At 48.1% G+C, this 25,165-nt stretch overlaps 6 protein-coding genes across 6 annotated transcripts; 1 reads left to right on the top strand and 5 right to left on the bottom strand.

Annotated features, from left to right (window-relative positions):
- Positions 1-532: 532 nt before the first annotated feature.
- KD926_010101 (Zn(II)2Cys6 transcription factor domain-containing protein) lies at positions 533-1,549 on the bottom strand (the record flags this gene model as incomplete). Its single annotated transcript, XM_053102610.1, has 3 exons — positions 533-1,214; positions 1,277-1,374; positions 1,436-1,549. The coding sequence occupies 3 exons, from the start codon at positions 1,547-1,549 to the stop codon at positions 533-535; spliced, it is 894 nt and encodes a 297-aa protein (XP_052953980.1).
- A 1,138-nt stretch (positions 1,550-2,687) lies between these two features.
- Positions 2,688-7,488, top strand: KD926_010100 (uncharacterized protein; the record flags this gene model as incomplete). The annotated part of the gene is made up of 7 exons (XM_053102609.1): positions 2,688-3,262; positions 3,320-3,402; positions 3,456-3,907; positions 3,975-5,492; positions 5,544-5,856; positions 5,922-7,011; positions 7,068-7,488. The coding sequence occupies 7 exons, from the start codon at positions 2,688-2,690 to the stop codon at positions 7,486-7,488; spliced, it is 4,452 nt and encodes a 1,483-aa protein (XP_052953979.1).
- A 440-nt stretch (positions 7,489-7,928) lies between these two features.
- Positions 7,929-9,724, bottom strand: KD926_010099 (uncharacterized protein; the record flags this gene model as incomplete). Its single annotated transcript, XM_053102608.1, has 5 exons — positions 7,929-7,953; positions 8,087-8,223; positions 8,296-8,435; positions 8,502-8,951; positions 9,028-9,724. The coding sequence occupies 5 exons, from the start codon at positions 9,722-9,724 to the stop codon at positions 7,929-7,931; spliced, it is 1,449 nt and encodes a 482-aa protein (XP_052953978.1).
- A 4,280-nt stretch (positions 9,725-14,004) lies between these two features.
- KD926_010098 (calcium-dependent phosphotriesterase) lies at positions 14,005-15,255 on the bottom strand (the record flags this gene model as incomplete). Its single annotated transcript, XM_053102607.1, has 1 exon — positions 14,005-15,255. One exon carries the CDS (start codon positions 15,253-15,255, stop codon positions 14,005-14,007), a length of 1,251 nt encoding a protein of 416 aa, XP_052953977.1.
- Positions 15,256-17,330: 2,075 nt separating this feature from the next.
- On the bottom strand, positions 17,331-18,613 carry KD926_010097 (putative aldo-keto reductase (AKR13); the record flags this gene model as incomplete). Its single annotated transcript, XM_053102606.1, has 6 exons — positions 17,331-17,626; positions 17,682-17,876; positions 17,931-18,044; positions 18,109-18,252; positions 18,318-18,396; positions 18,455-18,613. The coding sequence occupies 6 exons, from the start codon at positions 18,611-18,613 to the stop codon at positions 17,331-17,333; spliced, it is 987 nt and encodes a 328-aa protein (XP_052953976.1).
- Positions 18,614-20,451: 1,838 nt separating this feature from the next.
- Positions 20,452-22,235, bottom strand: cpdS (putative serine carboxypeptidase (CpdS); the record flags this gene model as incomplete). The annotated part of the gene is made up of 5 exons (XM_053102605.1): positions 20,452-20,549; positions 20,600-21,325; positions 21,379-21,799; positions 21,865-22,010; positions 22,064-22,235. The coding sequence occupies 5 exons, from the start codon at positions 22,233-22,235 to the stop codon at positions 20,452-20,454; spliced, it is 1,563 nt and encodes a 520-aa protein (XP_052953975.1).
- Positions 22,236-25,165: the final 2,930 nt, after the last annotated feature.

Genomic DNA, 25,165 nt, shown 5'->3' with positions numbered 1-25,165 from the left:
GCCTGCTATTGCATAAACTCACATGTCTGGTGGAACCAGGCCATTCTAATGGGTCGAAGAGTCCCGGAAATCCCCCTCCCGTTATTTCCTTTAAGACTAATTAGCACCACCGCCACGGGTTGGGGTAGTGCCCAAAACCTTATTGTACGCCCCCAGACTGAATAGATGCGTCATAGATTTCCTGTAGCTAGCGGCCTTGTACCCTTGGAGAATTTTCAAAATGAAATGTTAGGTGGCAAAGAGAGACTAGTTACTTAACCAGATGCTTATTCATCCGTTATCGTAGGGCATTTTCTACTACCGCAATAGATGAATAAATGAAGAGATGGGAGCTTCTCTACGAAGCAAGTTGCTATCAAGTTATCACCTCTCAGTCATCTAGTCACCATGGAATAGTATCATCACATAGAGAATATACATAGTAGATTCGTATAAATACATAGTAGAGTCAAGAATGGAGACGGGCGTAAGATCACTCGAAGGGGGGCACAGCTTTCATCAAGTAGTATATTCAAATGGTAAAGGTTGCGAATCATAAAATGGTATCGAATAACCCCCTGTCGACAACTGGGTTTTTAGAAATGGATTGAAAGAACATCTCCCAGTCGTCTATGTCATACCCGATGCCGGGGAATAAATCTGAAGACATAGAGTCACCATCCGTGGGATATTGGAGCGAGGGGAAGCCAGCCTGGACATCATTATACAATAGCCCGACATGATTTGCAGGGTCTATCATATCTAGTTTGCCGGACTGATCAACATCGTTGGTCGGATGTATGTCGAATGCACTCTGGAGAGTTCTGGTATCGGCAATAGGCTGCGTGGGCAATGATAATGAGTCGTGTATAAATGCAGTATTTCGGGCTTGAGGCATCCTTGGTGAGGAAAAAAGATAGGTAGGAGTCATGGGAGAAGCCTGGGCTAGGGTCAGGCTGTGCGAGCTCCCGGTGGAAGATTGTGGCCGTTGCAAATTTCGATCTTGGGGGATTTGAAGCTTCTGCTGTGAAGGTTGTTTGGACTCCTCCGTAGTTGAGGCTCCAGCCTGGTCGAGAGACCCCAGTTGAGAGAGAATATCATGCACCAACAGCTGACCGTTGGCGTCGCACTTCAGTGGTTCTCCAGGCCAACCATCTCCCGCTTGAACATGTCGATACAACTCTCTGATACCGTGAATGAGCCAACCTCGCTGTTCTTCCAAGAATGTGGTGTATCTGCAATTACCAAGTTAACAACTCGGGTTTCATGACATTGCACTAGGTATGCTAGTACTTACCCCTCAGGATATACCTTTTCTCGAACTCTTTTCCGATCACCAAACACGCAATTGGCATTTTCCGCTCGACATCTCTGACAAGGACTAGATCCATCGCACTACATCTGGTCAGATCAAGACCCTTCGATTGATGGGGTATATGGATATCACGGTCCATACCTTTGTCTTCTTCCTCCTACAACGGTCGCACGCCTTTGGTACTCTCGAACGCAGGTAGTCCTTGTCATAGGGCGAGTCCCTCGACACCACCGGTTTCGAGTTTTGGCGGGGCATGGTTATATGGCACGGAATACAAATTTATGTTTGTATCAACAAAGGATCGTAGTAGCCAACGAACTAGGCCTTTTTATTTGCCCCAACTGAATACCAAGTCATAAGGAAGATTGGCATGCAGGGATCCGAGAGTAGATTAGGGACAAGTGATCACGATATAAGGGAGTTGAGATCGTGGCGAGTCGCACCATGGATCGGTTTCTTGTTGTGGCTAATGCGAAACAACTGGACTGGACTATCGAGCTAGCCATTAAGGTATGGGTCCGATGGCCCCTTTTCACTGAATTTATTAACCCTTTTCAGATATTATATTTTTCACGGTACTCACTTGGTAGCCTTGCTACTGAAAGATACGCAATCCACGGTAGGGGAATCCTTCCAGCTACCGTTGTAGATCCCGGGGGATGAATGGAATACTACATGTGTTAGGATTAGATGCTGCACTTTTTCCAGTGGCATCTGACAGGTTCTTTTCATTTGAATTTTTATTTTATCTGAGAGTAGGCCTGGTAGAGGTCCAAAGCAATGGAGCCATGGGGAATTATGACCCATAATTCTGGTTCTTCTTGATGTTCTTCTTCGTTTTTGGCCCTTTGTTTGATTCTTGTGATAGTTCGACTGTATTCCATTTTAATACATATCGTCGTGTTGACCAATTACGGCTGATCCCGAGGAATCTTTCAGCCGGATCTTGAACATCCGAGCGTAACAAGCACGTAATCTCAGAGATCGATACGTACCGCCGTCCGACCCACTTGGATGAAAACGGCGTCCGGACCCACCTGAAATGTCCGCCATGTATCTGTAACTCGTCGAATGCATCTACCAGGGCTAAAACACCGGTTTGCCATGCGCGTTAGCTTCAGGGGGAACCAGAGGGTCAGAATTCGAGTCGCTTAGATATGACGAACCCACCCTCTATCCATTAACACCAATTCCCCGCCCCAAAGGGTCTTCGGTTCATGAAAATCCCGAGCACTATTGACAGGAATTCCGGATACCGAAGTTAGTGGCTCTGATTTATCAGCTAGTTTGGCAATCAAAGGATTGCCGGTTGATCTTTAAAAGAGTGTGAGGACCACACAGATCTCTGTTGTTCTAGAATCATACTCTCTGGTGCATAGAGTCTTTGTATACCATGTCGGTCTTGGGGGGCATCCCCTCCGTTGAGAGTACGCAGTATCAGCAGCGTATGGCGACCGGGTTTTCCTCGGAAACTAGATTTACCTCGCAAACTGGAGAAACATATGCTTCGTCAACTACACTCGAGAATGACGAGAAAGACAAGGAGTCGGATATTGATATTGAGGATGAGGTTGAGGGGATGGTCAGGGAACTGACCCGGCACTCCACCCATTTCTCTGCAGCCAATTCCAAAAACCCTTTCTTCGAGGATGACACGGGCACTAGCTGGCACCCTGACAGTCCCAACTTCAGGACCAAGGATTGGATTCGTTCCATGGTCGCGGCTCAGTCGCAAGACCCCGAGCGTTTCCTTCAACGCTCGGCGGGTGTGGCCTTCAAGAATCTCTCCGTGCATGGTTTTGGTAGTCCCACCGACTATCAGAAGGATGTTCTTAATTCTATTCTGAGTATTGGTGGCCTAGTCCGCAACCTCGTCGGAAGTGGCAAGCAGAAGGTTCAGATTCTCAGGAACTTCAATGGACTTGTCAAGAGTGGAGAAATGCTGGTGGTTTTAGGTCGTCCTGGAAGGTGAGTCTACCCGTCCAAAATGGACCTAAAGTATAACAGCACTAATATGTGACGCAGTGGCTGCTCGACGTTCTTGAAGACAGTTGCCGGTGAGATGAATGGTATCTATGTCAACGACCAGAGTTATCTCAACTACCAAGGTACGCAATGCGGTCCATCATTAGATATGAGCATAGTAACCAATATAAAACAGGCATCTCGGCCCCCATGATGCAGAAGCAGTTCCGTGGAGAAGCTATCTTCAGCGCTGAGACCGATGTCCACTTCCCTCAGCTTACGGTCGGGGAGACTTTGACATTTGCCGCCCTGGCGCGTGCCCCGCGCACTCGATTCCCCGGGTTGACAAGGAAGCAATACGCCGAGCATCTCCGGGACGTGGTGATGGCTATGCTCGGACTTCGGCACACATTCAATACTCGAGTTGGTAACGACTTCGTGCGTGGTGTCAGTGGAGGTGAACGCAAGCGAGTCAGTATCGCCGAGGCTATCCTCAGTGGTGCCCCGCTGCAGTGCTGGGACAACAGTACGCGCGGTCTGGACAGTGCAAACGCACTGGAATTCTGCAAGAACCTTCGCCTGATGAGCGACTACGCAGGCACGACGGCTTGTGTTGCGATTTACCAGGCTTCGCAGAGTGCCTACGACGTGAGTTGGAAATCCCAATGACATATCTATACAGCTGGAAACAAACCTAATATTTATCATGTGATAGGTCTTTGACAAGGTCGTTGTCCTCTATGAGGGTGAACAGATCTACTTTGGCCCGACCGGCGAGGCTCGTGACTTCTTTACCAACATGGGCTTCGACTGCCCATCTCGCCAGACCACGGCTGATTTCCTCACCTCCCTGACCAGCCCGTCTGAGCGCAGAGTGAAGACGGGATGGGAAGGAAAGGTGCCTCGGACACCTGCCGAGTTCGCGCAGCGCTGGCAAAGCAGCCAGGAGTGTGCTCGTCTCGCTCAAGAGATCGATGCTTTCGACAAGGAACATCCCATCGGCGGCCAGTCCTTGGCTACTTTCAGTGAAGCACGCCGCCAGATGCAGTCAAAGCAGCAACGTGCCAAATCTCCCTACACGCTCTCGGTCATCGAACAAATCCACCTCAACCTTACCCGTGGTTTCCAGAGACTTAGAGCTGATATGACCTTGACATACTCTGCTCTTTTTGGCAACTTCTTCATGTCTTTGATCTTGGGCAGTGTATTCTATAACATGAACGGGGATACTTCCAGTTTCTACCAGCGTGAAGTATTGCTCTTCTATGCCGTTCTTTTGGCTGCGTTTGCCAGCGCGCTCGAGATCTTGACCCTCTATGCCCAGCGTCCAATTGTGGAGAAGCAATCCCGATACGCCTTCTATCACCCGTTCACCGAAGGAGTTGCATCTATGCTGTGCGATATTCCGTATAAATTGACCAACTCGGTGACCTTCAATCTCCCGCTTTACTTCATGTCCAACCTGAAACGCGAACCCGGGGCCTTTTTCATTTTCTGGCTTTTCTCCATCGTGACCACACTGACCATGTCCATGGTGTTCCGAACCTTCGGTGCCGCATCGCGTTCTTTGGCGCAAGCCCTGGTTCCTGCCGCCCTGCTCATTCTGGGTCTCGTGATCTACACAGGTTTCATCATTCCTACCAAGGACATGCTGGGATGGTCTCGCTGGATGAACTACATTGATCCCATCGCGTATTCGTTTGAAAGCCTGATGGTCAATGAGTTCCGCAACAGAGAGTTCCCCTGCGCCTCCTTCGTTCCATCTGGAGAGGGATACGAGAATGTGGACTCCATCAATACCATCTGTAGCACTGTCTCGTCCGTTGCGGGAGACCAGTACGTCAGTGGAGAGGCCTACTTGGAGACTGCATACGCCTATAGCAACGGTCATCTCTGGCGTAATCTGGGTATTGTCTTCGGGTTCATGATCTTCTTCATGTGCGTCTACCTCATTGCGACAGAATACATCACTGAAGCTGCCTCTAAAGGAGAAGTCCTCCTTTTCCGCCGGGGTCATCAGCCGAAGGCCCAGGCCCAGGATTCTGAGACTACGGCAGACGCGACCTACCGCGCGGAAGAGAAGTCCGAGGGCGCTGGAGCTAATATTCAGAGACAGACTGCCATCTTCCAGTGGCAGGATCTCTGCTACGATATCAAGATCAAGAGTGAAGAGCGTCGGATTCTCGACCATGTGAACGGCTGGGTCAAGCCCGGTACCGCCACCGCACTGATGGTAAATCTCGGATCTTTCATAGTGCAATGCAGCTCACTAACTATTCAATAGGGTGTTTCTGGCGCCGGAAAAACTACCCTCTTGGACGTCCTTGCGACTCGCGTGACCATGGGTGTTGTCACCGGTGATGTCCTCGTTGATGGTCGTCCCCGCGACAGCTCATTCCAGCGCAAAACCGGCTACGTTCAACAGCAAGATGTTCATTTGCCTACCTCCACGGTCCGCGAGGCTTTGGAGTTCAGTGCTTTGCTTAGACAGCCAGCCCATATTAGTCGTCAAGAAAAGCTCGACTACGTTAAAGAAGTCCTGGAGTTGCTCGGCATGCAAACATACGCTGACGCCGTTGTTGGTGTTCCCGGTGAAGGTATGTTATTCCTTGCAATGAGGCACTGTCGTCGCTGGATGTCTCTGATTACTGATGATTTTTAGGATTAAACGTTGAGCAGCGTAAGCGTCTGACCATTGCCGTGGAGCTCGTTGCCCGACCTCAGCTATTGCTTTTCCTGGACGAGCCTACGTCTGGCTTGGACAGCCAAACCTCTTGGTCTATTCTGGATTTGATTGAGACCCTGACCAAGCACGGTCAGGCTATTCTGTGTACCATTCACCAGCCCTCTGCCATGCTGTTCCAGCGATTCGATCGACTCCTATTCCTTGCCAAGGGAGGACGCACTGTGTACTTCGGAAAGATCGGTGAAAACTCCTCGATCCTGGCGGACTACTTCATGCGCAATGGTGGCCATGCTCTTACCGACGGCGAAAACCCTGCGGAATGGATGCTCGAAGTAATCGGTGCAGCCCCCGGATCGCACAGCGAGATCGACTGGCCAGAGACTTGGAACAAGAGCGCTGAAAAGCAAGCTGTTCTTGACCACCTGGCTGAGCTGAAGTCTACTCTTTCCGAAAAGCAGCCAGACGAGAACACCGAAACGGAACACCGCGAATTTGCGTCTTCGACCAAAGAACAGCTCGTGCAGTGTCTTTCTCGGCTCTTCTCCCAATACTGGCGCACTCCTTCCTATATCTGGTCCAAACTCATCCTCTCGATTCTCACTGCTCTGTACAACGGATTCTCTTTCTTCCACGCCCAGAATACCCAGCAGGGATTGCAGAATCAGATGTTCAGTATCTTCATGCTTATGACCATCTTTGGCAATCTGGTTCAACAGATTATGCCTAACTTCATTATCCAACGATCCATTTTTGAAGTCCGCGAGCGCCCATCCAAGATGTACTCGTGGAAGGTCTTCATGGCCTCGAATATCATCGTTGAGTTGCCTTGGAACTTCCTGGTTGCCGTTTTGATGTTCTTCTGCTGGTACTACCCGGTCGGTCTGTACGCCAACGCTGAACCCACTGACGCCGTGCATGAACGTGGCGCGCTGATGTTCCTCTACCTATTGGTTTTCCTGTGGTTCACATCGACATTCACGCACATGGTCGTTGCCGGTGTGGAAAATGCGGAAACTGGAGGCAACCTTGCCAATTTGATGTTCTCTCTTCTGCTTTTGTTCTGCGGGTAAGTTATGCTACTTTGTTCGATGAATTTCGGTTTACTAATATATGGATTTGCAGTGTTGTCGCTACCCCCGACGCTATGCCCAGATTCTGGATTTTCATGTATCGCCTTTCCCCATTCACTTATCTAGTGTCGGGAATGCTGTCCACCGCTGTCAGTGGCACAGATGTCACCTGCGCGGCTAACGAATACCTTATCTTCGACCCCCCGAGCTCCCAAACCTGCTACGGGTACCTGAGCGAGTACGCCATTCGGACTGGTGGAAACATCATTAACCCCAACGCCACGAGCTCCTGCTCCTACTGCTCCATGTCCAAAACCGATACCTTCCTTGCCAGCGTGGACTCTTACTGGAGCGATGCGTGGAGGAACTTTGGAATCATGTGGGCTTACTTGGTCTTCAACATTGTTGTTGCCCTTGGAGTCTACTGGTGGGCGCGTGTTCCCAAAGGAACTAAGACCAAGGGAAGCGCTTAAAAAGCAACATGCCCTCGATTTTGACTTTGTCAAGCATATTCGCTACATGCGAAGGTATATACTTCATTTTATAAACCTTTCATCCAACATATATTTATAGACTCGCTCTTTAGATCTTTTCTTTTCGTTGTCTGGGCCTTGGTCCCTACATTCCTTACATTCTCCTTAAGGTTTTATTTATTATCTAGACTTTTCCCCATCATTTTGAAAATACATGTTTTAACTTTCTCTACCATGCTTCCGGGTTTTCTAAGCCTTAGATATGAATTCGGTTTCATTAAATACTAGAGAAATATCACCGTTAGATGTCATCCCTGAGAAAGATAACTCTGGCCTGAAGTCCAAGGCATTTCGGAATGTGTGGAGCTTTGTTTTGTCATCTTGTGGAAAAAATACCGCTGCACCAAAAAGGGTCAACCCTTAGTAGTAAGGGCTTATTTCTAGTGCACATCCGCGGCGACACATCTGTTATATTTAGTAGTTAATGTGATTAACGTAATCCACGGCCCCTCGGAACACCCCATCCCAAATCGAAATTCAAAAGCCCTTTCTCGATTCTAAGCGCCGTGCTTAGAACAGATTTAATCCACTCCCTCACGAAAAAAATACACTCTGGATGTTTGGCATCCACATCGCAGCATATCTTTGGATCTTCTCGATTGTTTTTTCCCCTAAAGAATCGCGAAACTCGAGACCCTTCTCATTTAGTTTCTCAATATCTGTCGTTGCGATTCGCTACGTGGAAAAGAAGAGTCATCAGCTATTCTCGCGTGGAATGACCGTAAGATTTAGTGAAGGCTCACTTACACGATCTATATCCCAGTCGGACAGTGCTGTGCTGAGCAAGTGGCGTTCATCGTAGTCTGGGTCATCTTCTCGAACCACATAGTCTGTGATGTCCCATTCCACGGCGGGATCATCCTCTCCTAATGATACTCTCAGGATATCTATCATTCAACAGTTATTAGTTAATTCATCGCCCATCAGGAGAATGAGATTGATGCTTGGAAGACGAAAAAAGCTGAGAAAGAATAAGGACGTGCCTGGATCCACTTGTAAACGCTGTACCCTCTGCTCTCTTATCTCTGCCCAAATATCGTCCGCTCGACGCCATTCGTCCTCTTCTTCATTTCCCCCGGGCTGATTTGTCGGCGGTAACCCGGGTGCCATAGCGTTGTCTTGGCCGCTATTGTCGGACTGGTCTGTAATAGTGGCTTCACCCCCTGGGGAGGTGTTTGACGGAACCCACTCCGAGTAGATAAGGTTGGATGCTGGATCAGAAACAGCCCGCTCATCGTCACCGAGAAGGCCAATTCGAACCTTCCACCTCCGAAGATACTCCTTCAGGATGTGTTGTGCCCCAATGTCGGGGATATACTTGGTGATATCACATTCAAACCGCGCTAGATAGTGAGGCGATGACAGATCAAGTAGTTCTTCAAAGCATTTGACATGATAGTAATCTAGACGGCAATCAATAGCCTGTCAGGAAGGAAGGGAAACGCCTAATACGACATCCCTAGACCAATGCAGGCTTACCTGGATTCTGGTAATAATTATGGCTTCCTGGGGTCACGGCAATTCTATAGTCACCTGGGTTTATTGTGACAGTGCAACTTCCAATTCGACACTTCGCTCCGCGGTTTGAGGGCGGTGCGGTCTGAAACACGAAAATAGGATAGTATAACAAGATTTCTACAGAATCTGTCCAACCACGTTCAAATTGTGGCTTTATGTGCTTTTTAAATTGTTTAGCCTCTTTTTGTATATCTTCTTGCCGTCTTTCCTCTGGTGAAAGTGCATTTCGACGTGCCTCTTCTGCGGCATAGCGCTGCTCAACTGCGTCCCAGTACTGGCGTTCGTCGTCAGAGTTGATAGTATCTTCTTCACGACCGAGCCTACGGGCAAGTTCCTGCCTCCGACGCTTTTTCGCTTCCTCGCGCTGTGAGGTTCTCGGCTGCCTGGCTCGTTTGCGTCGGGACGGGGATGGAACTGTTGGAGTTGGATTTGAGGCCGTTATTTGGGGCAACGATTTCGCACCATGGGAGCTGTCGTTTGAAGCTGCTCTGGTGTTTTCGGGTTCTGATCCATGCGCTTGGTCGGTTGCAGAAGGGGCTGTTTGGTTACTGGCGGGCTTGACTTGCTCGTGATTCTCATGACCCGGGTTCTCACGACGGGGGGGAGAGGGACGAAGAGTCACCCCGTAAGTCTTTGGATCGATAGAAGAGTACTCCATTATTGTCGTATAGAAGACAAGGTTTGGGTATTGCTCTATAGGACAAAGTGCAGCAGGATGAAACGGGTTGGAAGATTGACATGATGAGCGGAGGAGATTGGCCTTAAATTAGATCTTCTAGGGGCACATGCCATATGCCTGGCAAGTCATGGATTTAGCCTTGTGTCTGCCTCATGCCTTTCGGATTGGATGGACTTGAGCAGGTTGCAAGGGGGGGTCAATCCGCTCGCAGACTACCGAAATCGACTGGATGTGCATTCCCACTCGCCCGCAATTAAAAATAGCTCGTCACTTGTGTTGGGTAATGTGACAGTTTGTTCTGGTGACTATCTTAACAGCCCTCAAGTAGCTTTATGGCCCTTACTGGCGCCCTGATAGCTAGCAGATATGGTTATGTACGACAAGAATGTTCGCGCCGGTGGGCAATCAGGGGAATTAGGAAGAAAGATCTCTGGAGCGGATGCCAGGACTACCCCACTTCCTGCCCCTTCCTCCCTCTAGACAGGGAAAATACAACGAACCATTGGTTTATTACCCCGCCTCCTGAAACGGCCGGCTTGAACTAACTAGTGCCTCTGTGACTATTCAGGTAACACCAAGATAGACTAACGTATTCAACGGGCGAGTGGTCCGTTTTGCCCGCCACCCCCTATTTAATTTGATCTTTCAATCACTAATGCCATTGAATTGAATAAATAAATATATAAAAATGAAGCTATTTACTAGGGCAATTACGAATTGTATGTCCAACTGTCCCACAGCTACTACAGCGTTGTAGAGCTCGTCGACGAGGTACCGGAGTAGACTCATCGGGATGTTCATTGTTACTTCCTGAGCCAAGGACTTCCTGATACGGACTTGACTTCCCGATACGGACTTCCGATACGAACTTCCTGATATGGAGGACCCTCCCATTCCTACCTGGGGCGAAACCTCAGGTAGTACATAAAGGATAGATCCTCCCTTATAGATAGTCTTTCTTCTCCATGGGAAAATTCCTTGATTACGAGTCATAAACAAACTAGTCTTTTATTAGGCTCCTTTGTAGACCGTCACACTCATTAGGCTGCGTATCAAGCTGCTGAACACGATTTTAGCCTTCTTATACAGAAATAGAACGATTATTACCCACTTGACCACGCCTTCTTGTCTTTTTTTGAGATTTTCGCTCATTTTCAGCCCGTAAAGTCGTAATTTCTTGCTCTAAAAGCAGCTTGGTTTGCATTGCCATTTAGGCAGCCTTTTCAAGATGTTAAATATGCGCAACAGGGCTGCTAGAAAGCTGCCGTTTCTTATTAAGACTCTTTCGTAAGCTTTAGACCTTTCGATCCAACTAGCGAGTATTCTGTGGAGTCGGGAAAGCAGAGGAAATTGACCCTTCAACTAGTGATGGTGCAGGTGTAGGTGTATGTGGTCGAAAAGTAAGGTTAGAAAGAACACGCTCTTGATCAAATGGCTTAAGCCCAGCCCCTGCGAATCCACTGCAGATATTCGTAGAAGTGAAGACTTGAGCCCGTGCGTCTGGATATAGCGATAAAAAGTCCTCTTTATCAATATGGTTTTTACCCGCAACCATACGCCCTTCAAGCAACTTTCCGTATGTGCGTTTAAGCGAGCCAAAAACACCCACATCAAGCGGCTGAAGAAGATGCGAAATATAGGCAGGCATACAAAGACATATTATTGCATTTTGTTTGCAATAATCATCGAATTCAGCAGTTAAATGACTACTATGGCCATCCAAAATAACTCGGCGTTTTGCACCAGTCATATGGCGCCTGGAGGAGGGTTCAAAGACATTCTTTAGCCAAAGAAGACCTATTTTATCAGTTGTCCAGCCATTTTGACTTATTGCAATCTACCAGTCTCTAGCAAGCTTAGATTCTTGGAACCAAGCGGCTTGTTGTTGGCCTCCTTTCAGTATAATAATAGGTGGTAAAGATACACCTTTTGAGCCGAATGTTTCGATAATTGTAACCTATTCGCAATTACCCTGAAGAAAAAACAACAACTTCGACGCGAACCTAATTTTTGAAATAACTCTACCACCACGACGGCTACGGCCTCTAGAATCAGCCAGTTTACTATCAACCCCAGCCGCCATCGATTGAGCCTAACTTTATAGGGGATATCGACATGGTTGGAGTGAAACCCTCGTAGCCGGCCCTTTCGATCCCAGAAAGTAGATTGATGCTCAGAGTGCCCGCTCTGTATCTGAATCTACCAATCGACGAGTTGCTCTTTATTCATATCTTCGCATATAACTTAGTTTTGCGCTAGATCTGTAGAGCGCTTGAGAGATAGGGGAACAGAGAGAGGCGGAGGAAAGGGAGTTATTTGACTTGTAGACTGTTCGGGCGCGATACTTTCGGAAAAAAGATAGGACGAATTATCAAACTCGCCACTATCCGAGAGGGGTACTGAGTAGATTTCTGATAGTTGAGACATAATAAGAGTTAATGAGAGAGCTTAATGATCCTAAATGAAAGAGAGATCATAGTTTACTATAAGAGAGGGGAGAGTAAACCTATATTTCAGTTAAACTGCAGTCTTCAGATATAGTCTACATGGACAGCCCGAGATAACGCGTCTGATATCTTTCGTGATGATTGGCTAATTAATCTCCTAGCCCCATATTTAACGATCTCTTATTAGTTAGTCTAATGGGTCGGCCCACTGGCCTTCGAAATTCGAGGAAAGGCGTCCCCCCCCAGTTTTTATCGAATCTACACCTTTTTTCTCGCTCTTCTGCGTGTACCTTAAAATGAATTTAACCTACTTCCCGCGCCTAGATTATAAAATAAAAAACTTCTCTAAATAAAATACACTATTCTCCGTTATATAACACTGAGAAACCTACACAAAAAATCATATCCATCGAGATGTCAAAAAACTAACACTTAGAGCAGAAGGATGCATTCAATCATCAACACGTAACTAGTTATATATTTCTAAGTTAGACGAGAGTAAGTAAGTCGTAATCTATTCTGTAATTTGCTATAGCTAAGGGCGAAGAATTGAGACGGCTATAAATTACGCCAGTAACTTTGGATATTTTGCATATTAATTATGCATATCTACCTATTATTCGTAAACAGTTTCTTGCATAAGATAATTAAAAGCATCCCGCCGGGTACATCTTGTATAGGAAATACCCAAAATTTAAGCTGAATTATGTAGTTATGCCAAGTCTCAGATTTGTGCAGAATATGGGTTTTTTTTGGACCCATGGGTACCCATCGGGATGGGTCGACCATTTTAAAAAAACCAATAACCCATATGGGTTTGGCGATGGGTCCAACATTTGGACCCATTGATGGGTTGTGCCGAAGTCTAGTTATAGGTAATAGGCGCGCTGAAACGAACCGGGTACATGACTCTCCAGCATATGCTCTTGATCGATACTATTCTTACCATGCCCGATCCTACTGTCGAGAAGGAATATCAGCGTCGATTCTCCACGATCAATGCAGTTATCGCTTTCTGTGACGTGGAAGAGGGATCGCCTACAAGACGACTAAACGTTTCCTATAAATAGCGCGCCGATGATGTACCGCCATCTACGCCCCCTTCAAAACGACAAGAACCGTGTTCGGCAGTTGAGAACAAAATAGCAATCGGCGATTTCGTCAGTCTGCATCAAGTCTCCGGATGAAAGACCCACAACCTGCTTTCTATGTGTTTCAAATTCCCAGCTCCCAGCAATAGAACGATTCAGAAAACATAGTACTCCGGGATCTCTCAGCCGGCACTTTATTGACAAGCATGTTAAGCGTTTCCCCAAGGACATGCGCGTTACATGCGATATCTGTAACGAGGAGTTGGAACATAAGAAGCATGTAATGAATCATGCGCAGATAAAGCACGGGATCGCCTCACGTCGGTCATTGTCAGTTCTTGGTCCAATATAATTATCAATTTCCAACTGTTCTTATTCACTGCTTTGTGATACTGTTAATCTGTCTCATTCATATCTTGATGTACTATACCACTGTTGCCCATTCGTGATCTCCATCTTGAAGCCGTTGCTTCATTCTATGTCTCCCCTAGTTCGCTTCGAAATCCAACAGGATCCGTTGGGCATTTAAAACGGAGAATGTCTCGTTTATCGCCGATAAGCCCAGCTACCGTCCGGCCAGTTACTTATTCTGCGAGTTAGCAGAACTGGAACATTATTTGTCGAGTGCCGGACACAAGAAAGGTTTATAAAAACATATACTACTTGAAGGGAGATCCTGACATGTCTATCAAATCCTGTTGAACAAGCTATATAAACATATTCAAGCCCGTTGCTGGCAAACCGTAATAAACGGAGTAATGATACTTCCAGTAAACAGTCTCCTGGACTTAACATCGTAAGCGGCTACGGTGGTAGCTGAAAGCAATTTGCCCTCCTTATCCTCGATCACTTTTTCGACCACATACTGCCCCTGACCTTCGACTTCACCTGTCTTCTTGATCCTCAGAATAGTAGTCGCCACAGCCATTTCCTCCGGATGATCAAAAGCTCTAGCCATCCCCATCAAATCCGGGAACGCAGCGGCAATGATATTCCCCTCCGAATCGACAAACAGATTATCCATCGAAATGCCCGTATCAACCTCACTGACCCGACGGAATTCACCATCTACCAGCTCATAAACCGAGATTTTACCAGCGACTCCTTGCACCACGTAAAACAAACCGTCCTGGCCCCTCGTGATCCCATTCGGCATGTGGAATCCCTTCTCAGCCACGATCCGACATTCACCCGAGTCAGTACGACAGCGAGCAACGCTGCCGCCACCAGCTATGATTTCCAGTTGCTTCAGTGCCCCGAATTTCCGAGTATGATCATTCGTGATAAGAAACCCGTTCCCATCTTCCTCGACAGCGAGATTATTTGGCGAGACGACCGCATCACTAACAATTGTCTTCACATGCTCCAATGTCTCGCGCGAGTGATCCAAATCAAATATCTCGATCGTTGAATTCGCTCCGACTTTATCCGCCGCTAACAACTCTCCAGTATCTCCATTTACCGGCGGGCGGTGATTAATCATCCAGAACCGTAACACCCCATCATCAACCTCCTTAACGTCGAATCCATGAAGATCTAAATCCCCAGTATACGAATTCCCGATCTTCACCTTCCGCAACCCATACAACCCATCCGAGCCAGGATGATCGATATCCAGCACAGAGACCCAATTCGAGCCCCTCCGCGCCGACACGTTCAGTTTATTACCGCCGGGAGACCAGCCCTTTCGGCCTTGAATGTCCCCGCACGCAGCGTAGAGCTTTCGTCCGGACCCGTCGAGCCAGATGTCCTCGCAGCCTGAGAGAAGAGGGTGACTGAGTTTCTGGCATTCGTAGGAAGGGAAGTCCTCGATGGGTTGGATGACACGGTTGATGTTGAAGAATAGGACGAGAAAGCCGTGGAGGTAGATTTTATAGAGGATGGCGATGATGAGGATTGTTGTGGGGAGGAAGATGCGGCGGCTGGATGTGCCGTTTAGTTTTCGGTGAGAATTTGGTGGGGAGGGGGGCATGGTGGATGATGTATAACTGTTCCGTCGTATAACTATGGGGACAAACAATTGTCTGAATTTTGGAGGCAGAAACCAGCTGGGTTCGACGCGCTAAAAGCTGATATCGACGCACTAGTCTGCCTCAGGCAACAAGCCGAGTGGAATTTGGCCCCTGCCCCAAATTCCACGTGGAATTTACATGTGTATTGTGGCAGAATTCGCGTGGGTCTACCGAAGAAGTGATTATTCAACCGATTTTATAGCGGAATTGCATGATCTATATCGTCATAAATCATGTGGTTCATATTGATCGGTTGCATGGTCCGTCCGGTCAAGCAAGGCGATGATATTAGCGGTTTAGCCATCTTCCGCGGCCACATGTAACTAACTACGTGCAGGCTAGCGCCGCAAGCCATACCAGCAGGCTCAGCCTCCAACAGCTCATATTGTACATATTCATGGACAAGGGCGAAGGCTGGGGGTGAACAATTGAAGTTGCAAGGAAAATTCATGTAGATATAGCGCTAATCTTGAGTTTCTTGGTGACTCTTGACCTTCAAGGCCGACGACCTCATTTGCGAATGGGCGAATCATTCATGATTCTGACTAAGATTGTGCAGACCAGGCATCAGAGCAGGGGAGGGGAAGAACCGTGTTCTAACTCACTCTGTGGAACCAGTATGCTTGTCCATTCACGGATGTCTGAAGGGTTGGAGGACAGCGTGAATAAGCAGGCTTGGAAGATCCCATAGGCAAGATTTATAGGTCAAGAAGGCTATGTCTCAGCGCCTGTGCTACATCGGATAATCTGGTCCGCCGTGCGCTTACATGCTCTGGCTCGTACCTGATGAGGTCTGAACTAAGAATATTATCTGAAACATCCACTGTTGAACCTCTTGACATAACAGTACGTCCTGATATCTTATACTTCATTTTTCAACCTAAACTCATGATGGTCGTCAGCTGCATTGCTCACAGTATGGAACCCATGCTACTAAGAGCAGCCTCCAGCGACCGCCAGGGTACTATATTGGAGGATTATTTTCGCCAGGTAGGGGGTATCTATGTCAAATAATTAGAATAATATACGCTGCTCTCCTCCATCTCCACAGAAGTTACTTAATCCTTTAAAATACCTGGTCGCCCGGCGGTTCTAGTTAGGCACTAGTCGATGTTTAGTCACATAGCCCTTACCCTCCGCCCATGCGGGAATTTGCAAGACTCCCGAGACCAAACTCACATCCCGTACAAGTCACAATTTTCTTGTCCAAGTTGAACGATGTCGTTAGCCCGGCCTATCGCCGGCTAGGACCGGTGACGCGAAAACCTTGGAGCTCATGGTCAACAAACTAGGCTTCTAAAGAGATGAGCCTCGCTAATCATTTCCTTGGCGGGTCATGGCTGACGAGAAATGGAGCTGGTTACTCGTATGGGGTAGACACTCGTCCCAGGTATCCGTGCGCATAATCTCATTTTGCAAAAGACATATAGAACTCGGGGGTTTCTTAGATGACGGCCTATGCCTTGAGCGAGCTGTAAACGGAACCTTAGCTCACTATCTTCTTGAGATATTCTATCAAACCAGTTCAATGTAGCGAGTTAGTCACATGAACTCTTCATTGTCATTCATCTGCAGAGCAATGTTGAGGAAGTTCAAGGACCGCGACTTCACTAAAAACTTTAATCTTATGGCGCACTTTGGCATTTGATAATACACGAGTGCAACCTGAACAAACTCCATTGTCTGGCCTCAGGTCTGCTGATCTTAAAAACGTCATATCACTGTTCTTGTTATCGCGATGCCTTTGTAGACGCGCGGCGCACATTGCGATGTAATTACTTATCTACAGCGACAGGGCAGGTTTGTTTATGGTCAAGAGTCTAATCACTAGGCTGTTCAAGGCTGGCGTCAACGTTGTATGATATTTCAGAAATAAGTTACAGCACCATCGCTCATGATGTCAGATTGTGTGATCAAAGCAGCTACGTGCCCCGAAAATATATATAGAGTCCCACCTACGTTGATGATGGCAGCGCGCTCAGAAGAAATATACGTTCAACTCTACTGATTCCTGAGTCTTGGTTATGGCATCTACCTAATGACCAACCATCGACTGAAAGATAGGAGCAAACCGCTCACCAACCGGCTTAGCAGCATCCACGATCGTCCGCATCTCCCTCAGCTCTTCTACTGTCAGTTTGATATCACGAGATGCCCAGTTCTCAGTTAAGCGTGATGCCTTAGTCGTTCCGGGAATTGTAATCAACCCCTGCGCAGCAACCCAAGCCAACGCAATCTGCGCAACCGAGCACCCCTTCCGAGTGGCTAACTTCTTGATCTCGTCGACGATAGCCTTATTCTGATAGAAATTTTTGCCTTGGAATTTTGGGACTAGGTTAAAGAGTCAACAGCTGAAGTTTCAAATAGGATAGGAGGTTTAACGTACCTGTTCGGCGAAAATCAGAAGCGCCGAAATCATCCGGAGACTTGAATTGGAAGTCATCTACAAGCCAGCCGTGACCAAGGGGGCTGAATGCCACAAATGCCACGCCCAGTTCTTTCGCTGTATCAATCAGGCCACTTGTCTCGTGCAAGGTCTCGAAAGCTGAGTACTCGGCTTGAACGGCATCGATTTTGGCGACTGCGATACATCAGCATGTTCGACCGTACTTATGAAATTGTAGAGGATACTAACTTGCATTTGCCTTGCGCAGGGTTTCAGCAGAGCATTCAGATAGACCAATGTACTTGGTCTTTCCTGCACGGCGAAGTTCGTCTAAGGCAGTGATGGACTCTTCGAGGGGGGTGTCTGGGCTGCAGAATTAGGATACCATGGCACGGATATGTTAATATAGGGTGTACTCAAGACGTACTTGGGTCGATTCGGTGCAGATAGTAAAGATCAGGAGTGAAACCAAGTCTTTTGATCGTCCCCTCGATGTACTTTTTTATGTGAGCGGCGGAATTGTCTACTTTCCGTTGAGGTCCGAAGACATCAAATCCACACTTTGAGGCAACTGCGCATCGGCACAACGTAAGTAAGAGATACTGAATACAGGAAAAGAAGCGATACTGTGCTCACCAAAAAGCTTATCGCGGACATTGTGGTTCTTTATAAATTCTCCAAGAAGCTTCTCATTTTCACCATTCTTGTAGGCGACCTTAACGGAGAGCATAATGAGAGACCAACATTCCTTTAATCATGGGAGGACGACTTACTGCAGTATCCCAGAACGTACAGCCAAGCTCGATGGCTTTCAAAAGAACAGGCTCGGACTGCTCAAGTTTGAAATCTGTTCCCATCGCAGAATTGAGGCCCATGGCGCCAAAACCGGGAACAGGGACCTGCAGGTCGCCAAACGGAAGTGTCTTGACCATGTTGGGTTTTTTTTTTTTTTTTTGAGAAATCTTAACCGCAGTCAGCCAAGTTATGCCTCGTCCTCGAGGACGTAGTGGTACGATCCTCGGGAAATGGATACGCATGTTGATCGGAACTCACAATCAAAGGTGTGGTTGAAATTGCACTTGGAGGGATGAGAAATTAGAGATAAGCCAAAACCTTTAGGCAAACCTGTCTTTGTGGGTTATATATTGTTGTCGACTACGACCAGAGCTTGAGAATGACATAACGGCATCTTTTCCCCATCGATACGCTGTCAGCTTGTCATACACCTGCATGAGCGTCTAACTTGAAAAGGAATGATCTCCGCGGTAAATTTTTGAGTTTCACCACTGTTGATAACAAGATTGGAGCATCGCGGGGAGTGCGCAGGAAACGAAAGACCTACAGCGGAAACTGGATACCGATTGGCTTCTCACTTCCCATCATCGGGTGGATCTCCACAATGCCCTCCGTGATATGGCGAATCGGGAATGCGAGGATGGTCGGAAGATTGCGATTCATCTCTCCTCACGCTTGAGCTTTGTGATATGTTGCGGTCTTTTTTTAGGTTTTTTTTTTTTTTTTTTTTTTTTTTTTTTTTTTTTTTTTTTTTTTTTTATAATTCTCATTAGGAACCTATTTTTTCATCATTCTGTACAGGACGCCGATTCTGGAACTGTGGTGTTGGAGGATAGAACGGCCTACACGGGCGACTTGGTCGTGGGAGCAGATGGAAGGAACGTAAGATGAAACTCTCCATACTTGTACTGTGAACGTAAATATTTAGTACTGATGATAAATCGCAAAGTCCCGATCCGTCCACGCCCTTCTTGGAGAAGCCCAACAACAGAAGAGGACAGGACAGGACTGTTTCGCTTCCTGGTCCCTATGGCCAAAGCGCAGGCCAATGCATTAATAGCATCGCTGGTGGCCAGGACTGGCATTGATGGAGTCTACGCATTCACCAGTCAGGATCGTCGTCTTGTTATCCACCCCTGTCGTCAAGGTGCTCTGCTCAATGTTGTTGCGATTCAATCCCGCTGCATGGACCACATCCATATTTTAAGAGTATATTCGAATACACACATATGGATTTTTCTTGGTGTGGGTGCGAAAGTGCCGCTGATAGTGCTCCCGACGGTGAAAAGACAAGTTACTATGCTTACAGTAATTTGATGGAAGTTCCATGGCAGTGCGTGAAGGATATATCACAGCACTAGACATCGTATATTGAGCTTCGACGAGAGGGATAGTTGCAAGTTGGTCCGTAAGATCAATCTCACAAAGAGATAAGCCGCGGGGTCATGATGCCAAATTGCAGATTCTATTTCACACGGCAAGACTAGCGATTGTTTATCCATTTAATACATGTAGCTCTGACGCAGAAGTGTGTTTTGAAGAGCAGTGAAACGCGCGAGCTGGCGCGAGTTTGGGCTTGCATTGATCTTGTAGGTATTGATCAGCCGGAGGGAGTCTCCGCCTTCTACCCCCCATGCGTCTCTTTTCTTTTCCGTTCCGGTCCTATACGGAAGGATTCGGGGTAAAAAGTTCCGGCTTTTGTTGGAGTTGTAGAAGATCGTCGCCGTCTGGAAATCATTCACCATTTAGTGTTGACTGGAGCTCTTCTTATTGGAAATTAGATGATTTGATGTAGTGCGTAACTCGATCAATTCAGTAAGGTTCGGGCGTGCGTTGTTACTATCTAGCTCCTACGGTCCGGTTACACATCGCGTTGGCATTTCTTCGGATTTTGCGAAACAGCCTACCGAGGTAGAACTCCCCGTCCCAAAGCTCATAACCAGGGACCAACGTGCTACCGACTTGCGACCTCATGCTACGCCGTATATCCGGTCTGATCCTGCAAACTGCCAATGCGACCGAGCAAGAATTCTAATTGGCGATATGCCGCCCCGGGGGTATATTGCGGGATTTCTATTTGGCCGTTAGCAGTCACAAAGTGAAGAGTAATGAGAGACACTCACCATGACCGGCCAGATAAACAGTGCTGAAGGTCAACCCGCGCTCCGTGTGCGCCGTTCCCAAGTATCCAGCTCCAGCGTCCCAGATAAAGGGCTCGGGCACGTCGCCGTTGGGCAGCTCCGCCAGGCCCGCATGGTAAGGCACGTACAGCGGTTCCATGGGAGGCTTCTGGAAGCCTTGTGCGCCATTCCAGGTCATGTTCTGAATCGTTACGAGGGAGCCATTCAAGAACAAGAGATAGTCGAGCCAGCCGTGGCCGATGATCGTGTTGTTGGTGCGCTCGATGACGCCCGGCAGCGGTCCCAGAGCGCTAGGAAGCGACTGGTCGCCGTTAGGGAAGATGGTGCTGCTGCCACAGACGGAGTAATCAGTCCGGGGGACGTGGAGAGCCACCTGGACGTCGGTGCGGTTGAAGTAGTTGTTTGGTGGACCGGCTAATGATGGGAATCCCATCTCGTTCCAGAGATAGGGGCAAAAGTCGGTGATGTGGTAGAAGTTGAAGCACGGATTTACGTCGTAGGCAGCCGCAACGATGTCGTCCCAAATCGCACAGTCCCCGCGGGACGGATCCGGGGCCTCGGGAAAGTTCTTGGGAGGTGGATAAGTCAGGGCCTCGTCGAGGAACTGGTCGTAACCGCATCGCTCGGCGCGAGAGTTAATCTCGGAGACGAAGCTATCATTGAGCGCGAAGAGGTTGGCATAGTGGTTGAAGTGACGGACCGCGGGCGCTGATTAGAGTAAGCCATCGAATACAAAGATGGAAATCGTCCACGGGGTATACCATATATCATGACTGCATCCTCGTTGATGGACGGATCGTTGATCTGGATCCCTTTTACATTGAAATACTTCTCGTCCTCCTCGTCGAGCATCGCCGACGCGATATACGGGATATACTGTCCCGCATAGCTCTCGCCGGTCAAGTAGACCTTTCGACCATGTAGAGAAAAGGTGTCGGAGAAGTGTTTGAACCAGCTTTTGAACTGGGATGCGACACCCTCCTCGTTCTCCACCGTCGATGGACCGGGAGAGAAGCCGGTGCCGGCTGGTTGGTCCACATACACCACATTGGTCAGGTTGGTCCAGGAATAGGGGTTCCGAAGGGGCTTGTAGGTGCCCGACTGCCAGAGGAATGGACCATTCTCTTGCAACAGACCGTCCAGAGAGCTGCAGCCGGGGCCGCCGTTTAGCCAGATGGTGATCTACCCCTGTCAGCGTGGATCACTTACGGTGCAGAGGACGAGGAGAAGAAAGAGACCAGGCATACCTCATCCGTGGCTTTCGGGTTCTGCGAAGGGAAGAACCAAAAGAAAAGACTGGAATTGCCGGAGGGCGTGTTGGGAAGGAGGCCGGCGTAGGATTCACCGACATCAAAATCCACTTCGGGGACCCCAGTGCCATTGACGAGGAATCCTGCCTCATAGATGAGACCTGAACAAGGCGGACGGAGGGGTACGCAAACCTACTCTGGGTTTTATTGTTGAGGTACTTGTACTCAACACTATCGTCAATTGAAAGCGCCCGAGGAGCCAGATTTGGGGGCTGACGAGCCGGTCGAAGGGCCTTGCGATGGGGATTTTCAAGTCCCCACGCGTTGGAAGCCAAAAGAACCGAGAGGATTGCCGTGGGAAGATACATGGTGCACGCAGAGTTCCCGGATTTTTCCCACGGTCGCATCCGATCTGTTGGAACCCAACGGCGCCTTTTAAAGGTTATTTGGTCCTCCGCAAGCCCAGGGTCTCCAACGGACGACCGTCGGAACACGCAGGAAGCTTGGATGGCCTCATGGCGGGCTCGCGACGATGGTCATTGGTAGGAGAGGCGGAGAAATGGAGGTTCGGAAGGCTTATCCTGCATCGTTGCATCTGCTAGCATCGCTAGTCGATTCATCTTGCCCCGTTCGGGCTATCGACCAAGTTGCCGGTGGAGCAGATGGTGTCATCGCCGGAGGTGAATCATTGTAACCCTGGCCTTCGGCGCGGAGTAAACACGTCGGTATCATTTTATTGCAACTTGGGCTGTTTTATCACCCTCTGGCTCAAACTAAATTGACATTCACGAAAAGAGTGCCGCTATACGGTTACAGATTTAGCCATCTTAGTTGCATTACACAAACCCAATCGAGGAAAGTTAATTTGCTGGATTGTGACACTGCAAAATCTATCTATTCATCACAATCCACGCTCCTGATACCATCCCTAGTCCAACCGGGTAGAAACGGATATTGATCCTCTCAGACTATGATCAAACAAACAGCCTAGCCGCACCGGATAAGCTCACCAACTCCATCTTGAAAAGTAGAGGTTTGGAGTTCACAAGATCCCCTTGAACAATCTCGAAATTATCCCATGATGCATTTCCATCGATGAGATCCTGGTAATACTGAGCAACACCACCACCATAAAATAGTGGCTTTTCCGCCCTTGTGTATCTGCATCTAGACGAAGAATAAAACTCCTTATTGTACCCTTGGTATATCATTGCGTTCCATTCCTTCATGGATGCAACTTTGGGACGGATGGAAATAATATTCTGGCTCTCCATTTTCCAGATCATGTCCGCTATCCACGTCGCCTGGATATCAATGCAGGTAGGTACATTGCACTGCTCGCCAGGCGACTGTGGGCCACAGATCATAAAGATATTTGGGAACCTGTGATGCATGATGCCAAAGAGTGTGTTCGGATATCGGTGCGCCAATGCTCATCCAAGGGTTTATTTGCGGTGTCCCTCGGGCCAAGCGACTTGAAAATATCATCCGCCGTGGTGTATCCAACGGCTGGAATGATAATATCATGGCAATGGGTACTACTATCTTCCAAGATAATGCGGTCATCCGCCGTACCCGAAATTGGGTTCGCGCATGTATCGACAACATTGATGTTATCTCTGTTAAAGAGATCGAAGTAACCATACTCTAAGGCTGGTCTTTTTGCTCCAAACGGATATTTTTGCCTCAGCGGAGCAAGGATATCACGTTTTCGCGGGTCATGAAATCTTTGCCTGGTTCTGTGTGCCCAGAAGTCATAGGAGGCACGGTCGGCCGCGGGGTCCGACGTAAGGTCCTTGAACCCACCTAACCAGTATGCAAGACCCTTTTTGAAAAGGTCATCGAAGGTTCCATGACGTTCAGTATCGGATGCCTCAAATTTCCCCTTGTCTCGAGGCGCCACCATCGCCAGGCCAGATGGTGTTCATTTGCGGGATTCAAACATCTCTGGAAGGGCTTCTTTCGGGGTATGATGATCAAGCCCTTTGTAGGAGCATGAAGGCAACGGTAGGGCACCATTAGGCGATGTTTGATACACAGTCAATGACTTTGCGCGAGGACCCAACTCTTAAATAATCTAGAGGGCCGTGGAGCCAGTGCCAATTACAGCGACATCCTGTCCCTCGGGGCTGACGTCGTAACGAGGCCAAGGGCAGGGAATATAAACTTGACCACGGAAGCCTTTGAGTATGCTATCCATCTGATCGGATCTTTGAGATGTGGTCCCAACGGCACAGACTAGATACTTGCTGGTCATGAATGTTCCATCATCCAGCTCCACGCCCCAGCGGCATGCCGAATTACATTGAGCTCCGGTAACGCTCCTCCCAACTAAGGCATGCTTTCGAATCCCTATCTGATTATCACAGTGATCCAGAAACTGGTTTATCTCATTGTGATCTGGGAACAGTTTGCTCCAGCTCCAGGTCTGCTAGCACTCTGGATTGTTCAAGATATAAGATGGAATACCGGAGTCGGTCCGAGCACCGGGATATCGATTCACGTGCCAAACACCACCAATGTCATCCACCTTTTCCACAATTTGGCAGACAAACCCCATATTCCGCAGATAGTAGAGGGCGCTGATTCCGGCGAATCCGGCACCGATAATGATAACATCAGTGGTAAAGGGGTGGCTTTTCGTTTGGTGTATAGTTAATCTGTTTGGAGTACAAATGATAGGTCATGAATATATAGGTTTTTATACCCTAGCTACTCTAACGTAGACCTCTTTACTGACAACACTCGAGATTCTATGACGATTGAACAAGTGCGAGGTCTCCTGGCTTGAGTACAAATGACATCGTCCTTCATTGCGCTCCCTGGATGCGATGCATGTCATACTGAACAAAGTATAGATCCCACTATCACAAATGCTGAAGAATGCAAGTAGTGTCACATTGCTCTAGACACAATAGCAGTCTTGACAGGTTATTATGGTTACTGCCTTTCCACAAGCGAAAGAATTATTCCGTGTCGTAGAGAGCACTCCTAAGCAAGGAGCCTGCTTACCGACTGTTCCATCATACACCTGAAGACCATGAAGCAGTAGGAGTCAGCTAAACGTTGTCTATGCTGTTCTCGGCCATGCATACATCCAAGCCTGCCGAAGACGAACGGTACCAGCAATTTTACCGTGGTAGGTATTGAGGTTGAAATATCAGTCAGGTGGAGAACCGAGATATACAAAACCAAATTGACGAGGCAATGTCGGCAACCGATCAAACGGAAAATCCGAATAACCAAAATCATGGATCTCATGTGCTGGATACTGTAAGGCAGTCCTCCGTATACTCCA

Source organism: Aspergillus affinis (genome assembly GCF_023601865.1).
Source record: "Aspergillus affinis strain CMG 70 chromosome Unknown NODE_76_length_176809_cov_89_000192, whole genome shotgun sequence".
In the NCBI taxonomy this organism is placed as follows: domain Eukaryota; kingdom Fungi; phylum Ascomycota; class Eurotiomycetes; order Eurotiales; family Aspergillaceae; genus Aspergillus; species Aspergillus affinis.
Note: the sequence above shows the minus strand (reverse complement) of the source record. Positions and strands in the feature narration are given on the sequence as shown.